Source organism: Euprymna scolopes, chromosome 14, assembly GCF_053919585.1.
Source record: "Euprymna scolopes isolate OS-2025 chromosome 14, ASM5391958v1, whole genome shotgun sequence".
Classification (NCBI taxonomy): domain Eukaryota; kingdom Metazoa; phylum Mollusca; class Cephalopoda; order Sepiida; family Sepiolidae; genus Euprymna; species Euprymna scolopes.
In genome coordinates, this window is record NC_136495.1 from 53,921,352 (window position 1) to 53,937,097 (window position 15,746).

At 34.1% G+C, this 15,746-nt stretch overlaps 2 protein-coding genes across 6 annotated transcripts in view; both read right to left on the minus strand.

The window, feature by feature from the left end:
• Positions 1–15,746, minus strand: part of LOC145293016 (transmembrane channel-like protein 5) — a 120,822-nt gene that overhangs the window by 43,425 nt on the left and 61,651 nt on the right. For all 5 annotated transcript variants that reach the window (XR_013869641.1, XM_080139293.1, XM_080139292.1 and 2 more), the window contains exons 9-10: positions 13,353–13,505; positions 2,498–2,640 (exon numbers count right to left, since the gene is read on the minus strand). Coding sequence is in view for 4 of the 5 variants with exons in the window: in XM_080139293.1 (XP_079995419.1) it covers positions 2,498–2,640; positions 13,353–13,505 (296 nt within the window). In the remaining variant the exon portion in view is untranslated. The remainder of the gene's footprint in view (positions 1–2,497; positions 2,641–13,352; positions 13,506–15,746) is intronic.
• LOC145293017 (uncharacterized) lies at positions 2,888–4,039 on the minus strand. The gene has a single exon (XM_080139296.1). It carries the CDS (start codon positions 4,037–4,039, stop codon positions 2,996–2,998), a length of 1,044 nt encoding a protein of 347 aa, XP_079995422.1. The 3' UTR covers positions 2,888–2,995.

Consider the following 15,746-nt stretch of genomic DNA (forward strand, 5'->3'; position numbering starts at 1 on the left):
ACCAAGTTTGAATCCAGCTGATTTCATATACACCATTTGCGTTTGTAGATGTTGGCAACTTTCATGTGGTCCCTCTTGAAAGAATCATGGAAACCAATGCTAACAACAGAACCAAGCCACTCAAAAAGTCTTAGCCTGCTAACATCATATGAATTTATTTTTACTTAGCTTCTCAGGATCCAATATTTAAATTATAGTAAAAAATGTGGCTTTGCTAGCAGTTCCTGTTGGAAATGGAGATGTTGAAGTGGATACCAATGTGGACTTAATACCTGGATGTGCAAAGTTCGAATCCAGTCAGTTGCAAACCACTACTTTCACTTATGGATGTTGGCAACCTTTATGAGATTTTTCTTAGAAGTGCCTCATTCTAAAAAGTTTCATGATTGAACAGTTAAAAAAAAAAAAATCTTTCCATTTATAGAATTTTCTTTTATTAGGTAAAATGCTCTGAAAACAGTTAATATTAAATTCATGGAAATAATAAAACAATTCTGCTAAACTCGGAATGATGGCATGCGTGTACAAGTTCAAATGCAGTATGCATCACTTTCACTTGTTGATGTTAGCAACCTTCAAATGGTCTCTCCTAAAAGTACCACATTCTTCAGACATTGATAAACATTAATCCATGTTCTTAAAAAGAAAATGTTCAATTCCAATCAATTTCATCGATTTTAATATTTAATCCTGTTCAATATTTTTATTTTAGGAGTTAAGAATAAACATGGTTATAAGGCGGTAACAAACTAAAACATTCTTTGTGGTCCACTAAGGTGACAATGATGGTCTAAAATTTTGAGGAGAATTTTATTCAGACAACATTGCATGCAATATAAACAAAACTACAAAACCCTCCTCTCCCAACTGCATGCATCTCTTTCGTCTGTTCATATCCATCACATTTTTCTCTTTCAATCAGTGAAGTGTCCTTTGTCAGAGTCATTCTTGCAGGATGATTCAGAGAGAGAGAGAGAGAGAGAGAGAGAGAGAGAGAGAGGATGCTATATCTAGTGGGTGATACCCAAGGAGGCAGAAGAAGGTGGCAGTGATGGATTAGATAAAGACACAGACTGACAACCTAAGTGTGACAAGTTCACATCCAGTCAATTCTTTAGCACCATTTTCATTTATGGATGTTGGCAACCTTCATGTAGTCTCTTCGGTGAGGATCTGATGTTAGAAAGAATCAGAAAGAAACCAATTCCAACTGCAGAATCTAAATAGTGAAAAAAATTTGTATGATGCCGATTGACATGAATTTTTCCATCCACATTTGTATACATGTAAACACACACCCACAGTCCTATCAGACTCCACAACTATTACTGCCATGTCCCAAACTATGCAGATCTTGGCAAACAAGAAGGACATTGGAATGGCAACAATAAAGAAAGCACTAAGCGAGAATCTTTGCTACTCCTTATACAATAATCAAATATTTGCCACTAAGGCTCAAAAGCCAAGAAACTCTTTTACACACTCAACTTAATTGTTTTTTTGTTTTTTTTATTCAGCCTAAACAAGGCATAGTGCCACCTACATGTAAGCGAGGCCATGCCTACAGGGGCACTATGTAGGGAGTTGAGCAGCGAGATACCTGTTTGAATCTTAATTATTATAAAACTCTGAACTGTCCGGGCACCCTCTGCTTGCTTGAATCTTGTAATAAATAATTTTACCAAGAATTCTTCATAAGTTTTGATTTCGACTCTAGCTGATAGCACCTAAGTCATACTTTTTTAATACTTTTGAAATTACTACTATGTATTGGGTACAATATAATATATAATAAACGATAGAGAATTGATTCTATAATAATATGTATGAACTCTGCAGAAATCCAAATATATTTAAGCGTATTGTATGACCGAGCAATATATATATATATATATATATATATATATATATGCACACACACAAACACATACTAGGGACGGTTAGAATCTTAAAAAGATCTCTCGGTTGGAGTATCTAAAATAGCAGGTGTATGTTTGGCATCTGGTAGGATGCCCCATCCCTGGCTTAAACAAAATGATAAGAAAAATGAAAAAATAGCGAGAGACTTGTTAAAAACTAGCAAAAGTTATAGCCTATTGGCTTAGAATGAGTGCTTCTGCCAAACTTTTAGACTAAATATGGTAACTAATCCCTATTAATCCCTAACTGTGCAGCGAACAGATATACCATAATACATACTTCACTGCACCTTATCATCAAGGTCCATACAAAATTTCAGCCAGATTGGCCAAATAGTTTCCAAGGAAAAATGAAATGGACAGAAAAAGAGAAATGTAATATAGATAGATGTATTCCTCTGAATTTCTAAATGAAACTTGTATAAATATTTTTTTGCTGCAAGATTTATCTTTTATTTTTCCTATTCTGTCTCCAATCTGTAATCTAAAAATGTCTTCATTAAAAAAGAAAGAAAAATAATAATAACTAATCCCTTACTTCAAAATGCTGGACATCAAATAATAAACAGAGGTTTTACCTGACCATTGTGATGTATAAATGTGTCTGTGGATGTTCATAATTTTCAAAATGAGCAATTCCAGAGAAAATAAATGGCAGGAAAGTGTTTGCAGCAGAAATACAAATCGGAACCACGAGGACGTCAAGCAGAGGCAAGTCTGTCTGTAAAAAAGGATTAGAAGTAAAAAAAAAAAAAAAAATAATTAAAAAATTACATTATTTAGACTAGCAAAAATATGCTTCCTCTCTGTTCACATTTTTAAAGTGAGTGCTCTTTTGTCATATATAATAATATGACAAAGCAGCACACACTTCACTGCCCTTATCATAAAGATAAGGTAATGCCTGGGAGGATATGACAAATGAAAATACACTACTTTCTGAAGGAGGAGGTAATTCCTAGGTAGGTAGGTAAGTTTTTGTTTAACGGCACATCAACCCTATAGGTCATTTCATGCCATAAAAAGTGAAGAGAATATTCTTCATTTGAGACTTTGGCCAGTGGTTTGCTTTATTTTCAAATAAGTTCCAAAAGTTTAATTTTTCTCAGGAAATCTAATATTTTGTAAGGTGTTTCTTTTTCAAATATTGTTTTAAGGTTTTGTTCCTTGAAATATTTCGTACGAATATTTTCATATTTTTTACATTTCATTAATATGTGTTTAATGGTTAGTGGTTGTTGGCAGATTCTGCATTGAGGGATACCTTCTACTTTCAGAAGGTATTCATGTGTTAGTCTTGAATGACCAATTTGGATTCTGGTGAATATAGTGTCTACTTTTCGTATTGGTATTATGGTTCTCTCTTGCCCAACATTTGGGTGTATTTCTTTAAGTTTGTTGTTTAGTTGTTCGTCCCATAGTTTTTGCCATTTTGTTTTTATGTAGTAGTTTATTTTATTTTTCCTATCCGTGTATGGGATTTTTCTGTTTGAAGGCATCAGCTTTGTTGCTTCTTTAGCTAGTTTGTCAGCTTCTGTATTTCCTCTTATGCCGACATGACTCGGTATCCATGCTAGTACTATTGTTTTATTATTCTTTATTTGGTGTTGGTATGTTTCTATAATTTCCAGGATGTATGGGTGGTTTACTTTCCCTCCTTTCAATGCAATTAAGCTGGACATGGAGTCACTGAAGATAAGGAATTTGTTTTCACTAGACTCCTGGATCAGTTCAAGAGCCATCTTAATAGCCTGTAACTCTGCGGTGTATATAGAGGCACCATCTGGTAGTCGGATTTGCTTGTGTGCATTATGCATTTTTGCTGCTGCTCCTACTTTTCCAGTTATTTTGGAGCCATCTGTATAGATGGTTTTGTATGTGGAGTATTCATCCCTGAGTTCTAGGAATTTATTTTGATAGGTTTGATTGCTAGTCTGTTTTTTGGCCATTTTGATAGTCATGTCAATGTATGGTTCTGTGATTGTCCATGGTGGAGTATTATTAATTGTGTAAGTTTGTATGGTTTTTGGTTCTTCGTATCCTTCTATAATAGCCTTTTTAAGGCGATATCTCAAAGGTTGAGCAGCTGTAGTTCTGCTGGTATAGAAATTTTCATACATTGACGTATATACTTTTTCGTGAGCAGGATTTTCTGGTAAACTTTTAAGTTTCAATGTATATTGGAGCGAGAGTTTTTCCTATCTCAGGTGAAGGGGGACTTCATTAGCTTCTGTGTGTAGGCTTAGAATAGGTGATGTTTGGAAGGCTCCTAGGCAGAGTCTGAGTGCTTGATTTTGTATTGGTTTCAATTTTTCTAGGTATGATTTCCTTGTTGAACTGTATATAATACAACCATAGTCCAGCTTTGGTCTTATGATTGCTCTATACAATAGGAGCATGGTTTTACTGTCTGCTCCCCAGTTTGTGTGCGATATTATTTTTAATATGTTTAATGCTTTCGGGCATTTTTTTTTAGTGCATCTATATGTGGCTTGAAATTGAGTTTATTGTCCAGGATCATTCCCAGGTATTTGGTTTGCTGTGCCACTGGTATTGTGTTGTTATTTATTTTCAGTTGTGGGTCATGGTGATATCCTCTCTTTTTGCAAAAGTGTATGCATACTGTTTTAGTTTTGGAGAGGATAAACCCATTTTCATTTGTCCATTTTTCAATTTTATCAAGGCACTCCTGCAATTTCCTTTCTATTGTTTGCATGTTAGGGGATGAGTAGCTGATTGTAAAATCGTCTACAAAGAGGGCTTTTTCAATGTCTGTAGTCACTGCTTTGCTGATGTTGTTGATTTTTAGGAGGAAGAGTGTAACTGATATTATGCTTCCCTGGGGCACTCCCATCTCCTGTCCGTATACCTTAGACATCTCTCCCCCGAGGCGTACTCTAAATGAGCGACCCCTGAGAAAGTTTTGTATGAATATTGGCATCCTTCCTCTGATTCCAAGGTTATGTATGTCCCTCATAATGCCATATTTCCATGTAGTGTTGTATGCTTTTTCTGAATCAAAGAATACTGACACCACATGGTGGTTTCTAATAAGACCGTCTTTAATGTACGATTCCATTTTGACCAATTGGTCCATTGTGTTCCTTTCTTTTCTGAAACCACATTGATATTTGTCAAGTATTTTATTTTTTTCTAATATCCATACGAGTCGATCGTTTATCATTCTCTCCATAGTTTTACAGATACAGCTGGTTAGAGAGATAAGGCGGTAGTTTGTTGGATTTGTGGGGTCTTTATCAGGTTTTGGGATTTGTATGATCATGGACTCTCTCCAAGCGTTAGGAAAGTAGCCTAAGAGCCAGATATTATTTAGTATATTCAGGAAAGTGTTTAATGAGGTTTCTGGTAGTTGTTTCAGGAATTGGTACTGTATCTCGTCCGGTCCAGTAGCAGTATCTTTGCTTCTATCCAGAGCGTTTTTAAGTTCAGATATTGTGAACGGTAAATTGTATTTTTCTGTATTGTTTGAGCTGAAGTTCAGCTTTCTTTCTTCTGCTTCTTTTTTGTAGTTTTGGAATGTTAAGCTGTGGTGTTTGGGAGAGGAGTTTTTATTTAGTTGTTCAGCAAGTAGGTTTGCCATATCCTTTTTTCCAGTGCATTTTCCACCATCCGGGTTTTTTAGGTGTATAGTGGGGTGTTGGGTTTGCTTCCCATTCATCTTCCTCACCATGTCCCATACTTTCTTGCTAGGTGTTTTATTATTTAATTTAGATACATAATCTTGCCATGTTTCTCGTTTAGCTTTTTTGGTTATTTGTCGTGCTTTTGCACGAGCTTGGCGGTAGAGCTGTAAGTTTGTTGAGGTTGGGTTTAATCTGAATTTTTTTAGGGCTTTTTTCCTTTTCTTAATTGCTTCTTTACACTCTTTTGTGAACCATGGTTTGTGCTTGCTGTTTTTCTTTGAAGTTTTAGGGATTGTTTCTTCCGCTATTTTTATTAATCTTTGTGTAAATGTTGCTATTGGGTCAGGTTCCTGGAGTATTTCGTTATTTATTTGTGTTTGGCAGAGATTTCTGAATGTGGACCAGTCAGCTCTCTTTAGTTGCCATTTTGGTACTATGTCTTCTATTGTGGGTTTATTTGTTTTAATGAAAATTGGGTAGTGGTCACTACCACACTGTTCTTCATGGATATCCCAATTGAAGTCCATGTAGATAGTCAGAGAGCTGAGTGTCAGGTCTATAGCTGAGGTTGTTCCTGTAGATGGATGTAGGTAGGTGTGTTTGCCGTTGTTCAGTATACACATGTTTGTGGTTTCTAGTATGGATTCTATTATATTTCCATTATGATTTGGTTGTCTATCTCCCCAAAGGTTGCTGTGCGCATTGAAATCCCCTAGGATTAATGATGGTGCAGGAAGCTGTTCGATTATTTGATTTATTTGAATTTTTTTTAATTTGTATTTTGGTGGAATGTAGATTGAGCAAATTGTGATAGTTTGGTGTAAGGTAGCTCTTATTGCTATGGCTTGTAGTTCTGTGTTTAAAATGAGTTTTTCATGGGGTATTGTTTTCTTTAACAAAATGGTTGTACCACCTGTTGGTCTATGGTCTATATGTGATAGGTTGATTTTGTTATATACTTCGTAGTCTCTAAGGGAGAAGTTTGAGTTTTCCTTCATTAGAGTTTCCTGTAGACATACGATATTTGGGTTGTGATCTTTAATTAATCGTTTTAATTCTTCATAGTTGGATTTCAATCCTCTACAGTTCCATTGTATGGCTGTTATATTTTGAGTTCTTTTATTTTGTTCCATTTTATTTGTCTAGGGGCGTTTTGTTTTCTACTTCCATTTCCTCCAATATTTCTTCGTTTCCTTCTCTTGAGGTAGATTGGGATCTGGATCCTGGTCCTTCCCTAGTTCCTGCTTTATTGGGCGATGATGGTGTTGCTTCGCTTAGCTCTTCATTTCTGCTGTTAGGAGTTCGGGAACTGGAGTTTGCTCGAGACTGTGTATCCATTTTGTTTTGTTTTTTTTTTCCTTTTGTTTGGACAGTGATTGGTGTTGTGTTTTTTTTTTGCGGGGGGGGGGGGGGGTGCTTGCTTCGTTTCTCCCTTCTTCGACTTCCATTTCCAGGGAGTCTATAGATTTATCTGTCATTTGAGAGTTTTGTAAAGGGTCTTTTTCTTTTGTATTTGATCTAGATCTGGATATTGAATTTGATCTAGATCTTGGTTTTGATTTTGGTATAACTTCTGGTGTTCTGGGCTCTTCCAACTTCTTAGTTTTATTATTTTTCTCACCGACATTTTTATTGGTGTTTTCATCCTCAACTTTTCTCAGTAGTTGAAATCTATTTTGAGTGTTCATTTGTTGTGTGTTTTGTTTTTTATTTGTGGTTATTTCTTTACTTTTTGGTTGGGGTTTTGTTTGTGAGTTTATAGTTGTGTTTTGGTTTATTGTTGAAGTATTGTTTATTGTATTACATTGAATGGTTATTATTTTTTTAAATTCTTCAAGTAACCTTTTTGTTTCGTTTAAGAGCTTTGTGATAATGTCAACATTGATATTGGAGTTTGATGCTATTGAATGTTGGTTTGAGTTATTGAAGTACTGTATATTTTTTTTTGTTATATCTGCGTAGTTGGAGCTTTCTATGATTTTCCTAGCTTCGTTAAATGAAATGTTATTTGTGTACTTTGTTTTGAGTATTGCTCTTTCTTTTTTCCAGATTGGGCAGGTTTTTGAGTTTGCATAGTGGTTTTCCTGGCAGTTTGCACATTTAGGTTTTTTTTTGCAATCCTCGTGGAAGTCTTTTTCACCACATCTTATGCATGTTGGTGACTGTGAACATCGGTCGCGATGGTGTCCATATTTTTGGCAGTTATGGCATCTTAGGGGGTTTGGGATGTACGGCTCAGTGTTGACTGTTAGGTAACCAATTTTGATTTTTTGTGGGATTATTAGTGTGTTGAATGTCAGAATGTATGTGTTGGTGAGTATAGTTTCTGAATTTTTCCTTATTTGGATTCTTTGTACATCTGTGACGTTTTGGGATCTAAGGTTGTCTTTTATTTCATCTATGGTACATAATGCAAGTTCAGAGGTCTTGATGACACCTTTACTTGAATTTAGTGTCTTGTGAGGATAAACTTTAATGGTTTTGTTGTCAAAAGTTTTCCATTTTAGCAGTTCCTCAGCTTTCTTTTTATTCTTTATTTGTGTTAATATTGTGCCATTATTTAGTTTTTTAACCGATATAGGTTTAATACTTTGTGAGAGTATTTTTTCGATTTTAAATGGAGAAGTTTTGGTTATGGGTTGTTCACTGGTTGATTCCAATACTAGAAATGTTGGGAAATTCTCATTTCTTGATATTGGTTCATTTTCAGAGTCTGAGTTTGAAGAATCTGATACTAGATCTCGTATTCTTTTTTTAGGCTTATTTGTATTCATAGATGGATTTCTTTTTTTTCATTTTTCCTGCTCCCCACCCGCCTCGGAGTCCTATTTGGGAAGTGTTGGGGGGGGGGGTACCCTTTCGCCCCCAACCCAACAGGGATACAGGAAAAGTATACACTTCCTGCTGGTGGATCTAAGCATCTGTGGTTCTTTAATTTTTCTGAAGACCTCGTTTTCAGGAAAAAATTCAGATTTACAGCCATGTTTTCTCCATTATCCAGCACGTTGTTTGACCCTACAGCCACCGCTTGCTAAATCAGTTTGTATAATGTGGGGAGTGTGGGCTTATTTTCTTGTTGTGTTTGTCTGATTTAGGGCTTGACGTGACCAGCCAATTGATCGGAGCAGGCCTCTCCGACCGCCCGTCTAGCCAAGGTAAGGACCAAAGTGGCGTGTTGGGAAGGAGAGGAACTCATACCTATCCTCTACAACCCTCAACCACCAGGATTCCGTTCCAAGGTGTCATGGGTCGCCACCCACGGCAAACAGGTGGCCCCATTGAGGGACTTTTACTCTCTGCAGGGGGGCAGACGGTGTATTCTGATGCTCCACCGACAGGGCGAGTAATTCCTAGGAGAATGGTTTAAGGACAGAATTGATAGTACATTAACACCCCCAACACGCACTCTAAAAGAGGAGGTAATTCCTAGGTTGGCTTTGGTTTAGTTGTTTTGTTTTATGGCATATAAACACTTTTGGAGTTATTTAAAGCCGAATCCAGAAATAAAGTTTTTTTTATCTTCAAGTTCTTTATATCTTCAAATATTTATTCATGGTATTTTGTAGGGGAAAATTTTTGTTTTGTTTTTGTAGAACATGACTGAGTTTTGCAAAGGGAAAGGAAAAAAAAAAATCAATGTTTGGTGCATTTTAGGTCAAGAAGCCAATACCTTCAGACAGTCTATTGAGAGTGTGACAACAAAACAGGTAGTATACTATCCCAAACTATTGAATTTAGTATTGGAAACTTGAGAGTATAGTTTCTGTATCAGACAGATACCAAATCTCCATTAGTAAGCAATTTGGACTTAGAAACGAAATTCTTGATGCAGAAACCTTGCTACTATCAAATTTTATTTTCAAGTTATAAAATTTTAAAATAATTTTTAACCAAGTCTGAACTTGGCAACATTTTTAAACGATCTTAATAGAGTAACCAAAAGGAAACAGTTTCCATGCATGATGAAGATATATATCATTGAAATAAAGTTAATTTAAAATTTTTGAATAAATAAATGCTTATTTAAAAAAAAAATTCTCCATTGTATTAGTTTCTTAACTTACAAATTCCAATTAAAATGCAACACTTAGACAAAAAAAAAAGTTAAGAAAAAAAAAAAGTTAAGAAAAAAAAAAGTTAAGAAAAAAAAAAGTTAAGAAAAAAAAAGTTAAGAAAAAAAAAGTTAAGAAAAAAAAAGTTAAGAAAAAAAAAGTTAAGAAAAAAAAAGTTAAGAAAAAAAAAGTTAAGAAAAAAAAAGTTAAGAAAAAAAAAAGTTAAGAAAAAAGTATCCGCAAAATTGTTAAAATTCACAATGTTTTCTGCAATCATACTATACTTGGTACAAATGAACTTCAGTCTATGTCTGACTTATCCACCACATTTCAGGAATGAATGTCCAACAGTGTTTGTTTTTATTTTTAAAAATTGATTATATAATGTTGAATTTTTTTTTTTTTAATTCTTAATGCTGCAACATTTTAAGTTATAAATTTATCATATTTTTTACAAGAATATCTTGTCTTTTGCTTTTCCAGTTGTAACAACTAGTCCCTTTTACTTCTCCAAGTTTAATCTTAACCATATTACTTTGCATGCTTGCACTTATATATATAAGGATAAAATACAGAACATAAAATAAAATATTGTGGAAACAGGATGCGTGAAAAGAATAAAAGAAAAATAAAAATAAATATAGGAATAAATCATAAAAAAAAGAGATTTACCCTTTTTGTTTGGATTAACAAACACCTTCAGAAAAAGTGAAGATTTTAAATTTATTGAGAAATGCTAAAACATAGGGAAAAAAAGGGATGTTTTTGGCATGTACATAACTATTTAACAATAAAAAATGCATGCGATAAAAACGTTAACATGGGAAGGGGGGGGGAGATGATAATAAGAAGGAAAAAAATGGAAACAAATAAAATGCAGTAAAAATGAGTAATGTTTTAACTAGAATCAGAGTTTGTTGTGCAGTATGTTGTATTGTTTGAGTGCAGTTTTTATCAGACGTTTACGCAAGGAATAAGATTAGTCTCAAGTTTACATTACATGTTGATTAGAAAGGATTTTATACATCCATTATATAAAAGCGAAAATGTGTGTTGCGTTTGTGTATGCATTTTTTTTGTATGTCTGGCAAAGGCTTTTTGAAGGGGGAGGGGGTCACTTACTGTTAGACCTTTTTATATACTCCCTAGATTATAATATCTCTAATTTACGAAAGGAGGTTGTGCCTAGCTTTTATTTGAGCGACTTTTATTCCCACTATTGTTTTCTTGCCTATTTATTTATACTAAAAAGTGAAACTAATTGAAACGAAGTCAGTTTGATTTGAGCTTTGATCATTGCGGAGGAAACCCCTCATATCAGACAATTGCTATTCATTTGGACACTCCCCTTTTTATGGGGAGCTGGTTTTCCCCAATATCTTGGGAAAACAAACAAATACGCAGAAAACGTAAAGCTTAACTTGTGACATGATCGACCTGAGGTAGCGGTTTGCCCCTCATTGAGGAGCTGGGTATGCTAGGATAGCTTTAATCGAGGTAATAGCAGATATCCCCAAGGCTTAAAGTAGAAGATAGATATATTTTATTTCATTGTCAAAATAGATATAAATTGTTTATTGGTTGAAAATCGGAGGTATATTTGTTATTTGAGACAACAGGAAATGTGAGAATGTTAGCATAATCGACTGTACTGGTTGACCTACAGGATCCTCCAGACTATGGCTGTCTGAATGATGGCACGCGACCTTTGGGGTCATGGGAATTGAGTCCCCAGATTTCAAAAACTCTCGACTATAAGTCAAGCTGCACACATGCAGTCAGCACTGCCTGGCATAATTTGATTGGCTTAAGAGACTCCACCCATATATAATGTTAAACCACTCAGAAATTAAGCAGATTCCCATTTGACTCCAAGGAGCACAGATCATGTGAAAACCCACCGTTCCCTGAAGACGTGACCCCTCCTCCAACCCGTCTGACGCTATCTGTGAAGTGGAGAGAGATTTGAAACTTTTAAAAACTTACTAAAAACTGAACCATATATTTATAAAAAGACCTGTAATATATTTTGTATAATAGAATAGACTTCAAGCGTCTGTTGTCCTTCTTGCCTGCGTGAGTTTTGTTATTCGTTTTCAGCATACCAGATTTCATGTGACGGACTCCAGAAGTACGAAGACGACACAAACCAAGTTTTCGACAATCGAGGGGTCCTTATGTAACTGGCTCTGAGTGATTTCATTTCTCTATGACGTAATGTTTGAAAACCAGGCGTTCGTTTTTAAGTGTTTAATTTCAACCATTCTTACTTCTCTGCTCTCTTAGCGTCACGGTAAGATGTCGGGCTTTCTTTTTCGCCTTCACCTCAATGCTTTGGATTCGAGCCTACCTGCGTACTAAAATATTTTTTTTCTTTTACATCTCCAAACACCCGGGCAATGCCAAGCACCCCCGCTAGTCTATATATATAAAAGGCAAAATGGCCGCATGCGTTTTTGTATGTCCAGCAAAGGCTTTTTTTGCCGGGGGTTCTCGAGGTGGGGGGTACTATATTTTATAACTTTTTATACACTCTCTAGATTATAATATGATTTGCGAACGGCCGTCATCTCTACATTTATTTTGAGTGAGTTTTTTATAAAAAAATCTGGTTTCCAGTGTTTGTCTTTTTCGTATGAATAAAGCAAAACTAAATAGAATCAAACCAGCTTGCTGACCTTTGTGCCCGGCACGTCTTGAAGGCAATCAGCTGTGATCAATGTGGAGAAAACCCCTTCATATCAGGCAATTGCTATTCATTTGAGAGATCCCCCTTTTTCAGGGAAGCTTGGTTCCCACAACATCATAGGGAAACAAATAAATGAAACAGCAGAAAGCTTAACTGGCCTTCAGCCAATCTTCATTTCTGCATCTGCGTATTCACTGAACAAGTCAACATTTTGATGGATATTGCTAAATTTGAACGCTTTTAACTTCCTATGGCCTCGTAGCGTAGCGGTAAGATGTCACGTTTTCTTTCACTTTCTTTTCTGCCTTTGCGTCAGCGCATCACATGTTCGAGCCTACCTACCTACTAAGACTTTTTTTCTTTTACACCTCCAAACACCTGGGCAACACCGGGTACCTCTGCTAGTATATAAATAAAGAAAAATATAGAATAAATAGATAAACTGTTTCAGAACATGCTTTTGCATGCAAGTAAAAGAATTTTTTTTTCTTTTCTTTAAATTTTGGAGTTAAAATCTTAATTTTAAATCTGAAATTAGAAAAAAATAAAATTCTTTTTATTCTATATTTTTCATTTCAAGGTTCTTCTAATTGCCATTGCCAACACTTTGCCAACTTTATATTTGGATTTTAACCTCTGGTAGGTTAGAACATAGACCCCCTGATGTTGGAGAATGAAACCTGGAAGTGGGGATCTATGTTGGAATTTGTAGTTCTGGGTTTACTCTTGTATTTTCTTTTGAGATTTTTCATGATGGAATATGGGGATATGTGGAAGAGGTCGGCAGAGTTGGTTAGAGCAAGGCAGAGAGGGAAAGTAAAGAAGAAAAAGAGACAGAATTTTTTTTTTTTTTTTGCAGACCATGATAAGGTAATGGCGTAACATTACCCACTAATATGGTATTGAGAAGCCCCACAAAAAACATGGCCAGAATCCATTCACCAACTCGGATAGATATATCTTTTTTTTTTCATAGGAAATTGTTTTCAGATTCTGAATAAATGAAAACTTAAAAAGAAATTATATATATATATATATATATGCTTACCAATTTTCTGTTTGACAAAAAGTAAACAAAATAACCACTTCCACTAATAAACCCTAAAACAATCAAATGGGTGAATAACCGCCAGAAGAACAATCTGCATTGTTGGGCAAGTTTTTCTTTTTTGGCATCATCTTTAAACTTTGTCAAATGTTCCTAGAAAAAAAAAAAAAAAAAAAAAAGGAAATAATATGAAACAACAACAAAATTTAAAAAGTGTAAAAACATTCAAAAAAGCAAATTATTTTCAGGCAATGGAAATATTTCCATCAACCTAAAAAAGTTAAGATTATAAAACAGTGGCTTCATGAAAAGAAATTCAAACTTTATCAGCCGCACCTGCACAGAGAAACCCGAAAGTTTACTCAACACACCATCCCATCCTTTGGGCAGAGTGGCAAGGTGAAAACTCCAGGACTCATATGTCCAGCTTTTAATTAATGCATACGCATATGTCATGCTACCAAATACTCAAATACGCACATATTCACACAATGAACATTACTGAAAAATAACATATTTGTTTTCTTGCATAAAATGTTTTATTATAAAATATGTATTTCTCTGATTTTTTTACCAAATTTTTTTTACGTAGCACTTGTTACCTGCCTGACAAATCTTATTTCAAGGTTTCATTTTATTTCATTGTACATGCCTGTTTATAGAGATATGAAAATGAACTGGGATTTAGTAATGTGATTGATAATTTAAAAATCAAATTATAATTAAATTAAAAATCCGTTTCATAAGAAGGAACAACAAAATCAATTATTTGTACGATCGTTTCGGAAAACAGTGTTTTTTTTGTGGTAGACATCAAGTTACGGACAATAATTATTACATATAGTTTTTTAATAAACAAGGTTTCCTCATCAGCAAATTGTGAAGGGTTTTTATTAAATTTAAAAGACACCATAAATAAACCTAGCATTAAAAGTAAGGCAGATGTATCTTAATTTTTCGCCTTTTGAAATCAGGAATATATATGTATATATATATACACAGGGTGTCCACAAAGTCTGGCTACATTATGTAGCCAGACTTTGTGGAAGCATCCTGTAGATTATGTAGCCAGACTTTATGGGCACCCTGTGTATGTATATATATATATATATATATATATATATATATACATATACACACACACACACACATATATATATATATAATATAAAGCTGAATGTGTGTGTGTGTGTTTGTATATATATATATATACATACATGATGATTATGATGATTGCAATGTATACATACATGCATACATACATACACACACAGAGGGTGCCCACAAAGTCTGGCTACATAATCTACAGGATGCTTCCACAAAGTCTGGCTACATAATGTAGCCAGACTTTGTGGACACCCTGTGTATATATATTGCTTTTTATTTGTTTTACATAAGTATTTATACGTTGCTATACATTCAAGAACATGTTTCAGTCAGCCAGTTACAAGTAGCTAGAGACCTTTCTAGGCGATACTGGTTATAAAAAGGTAGAGTCTAGTGAAAATTGGAAAAAATTCACAGCAGATCTTGAATCTTGATCAAAGAGGAAGTCAGGTGATATTAAAGTAAATTAAGCATTTAGATAAGTGAAAAAAAAAAAAGGTAAAAAAAAAAAAAAAATAAAAATAAAAAAAATGAATAAAAACAATTATACACCAATAAAGCAGTGCAGTAAGAAGATGAAGAAATTATATTGAAGAAATCGTATTGAATGTATAAATTGTTTGACCAATATAGCATTTAATAATGGTAGGATCTTCATACACTTTAATGTTAGCCTGGTATACAATAGAGGTTGTTAAATATTTAGGCTTGATAGTACAACTATATTTTTGTTTTTTTTAAACTTTGGTTAGATTCAGTATCTTTTAGAATGTGATATTTTTTTATTATTTTTCAAAGTTATTACTGCAACTATAGATTAATATATTAAATGTTATTAAAAATACTGTGAAGGATATTGCTAAGGAGGAAATGTAACCTAATAAGGTTTAGAAATTTTTTCCCCCAGATTAGTTTTAACCATTTGGTTGAAAGGAGGTGTAAACCAAATGATTTTCTTTTATGTTTTTTTTTTTTTTTTTTAAGTCTATTTGTACACGATGTAGGTTCAATGTAGTCTAGTGGAGCTTTTTTCATATAACCGTTGTCTTTAATATCTTTAAGGGCCTTACTATAAAAAGTCTCATGGTTGTCAAAAAAAATTTTTTTTTGACCTATCAATCTCTAAAGTCAGTTATGTTTTTTATTAGAATTCTTTATTTTTCTTGATTTGGATCATCTGGCATATTTTTAGTTTTTTTAAGAATTCAAAAGATGTTTTCTATATTAGTATATTCAAATAAACTTTTCATATTATTACTTTTGAAGAAAAACTTTCTATGGTTCTTT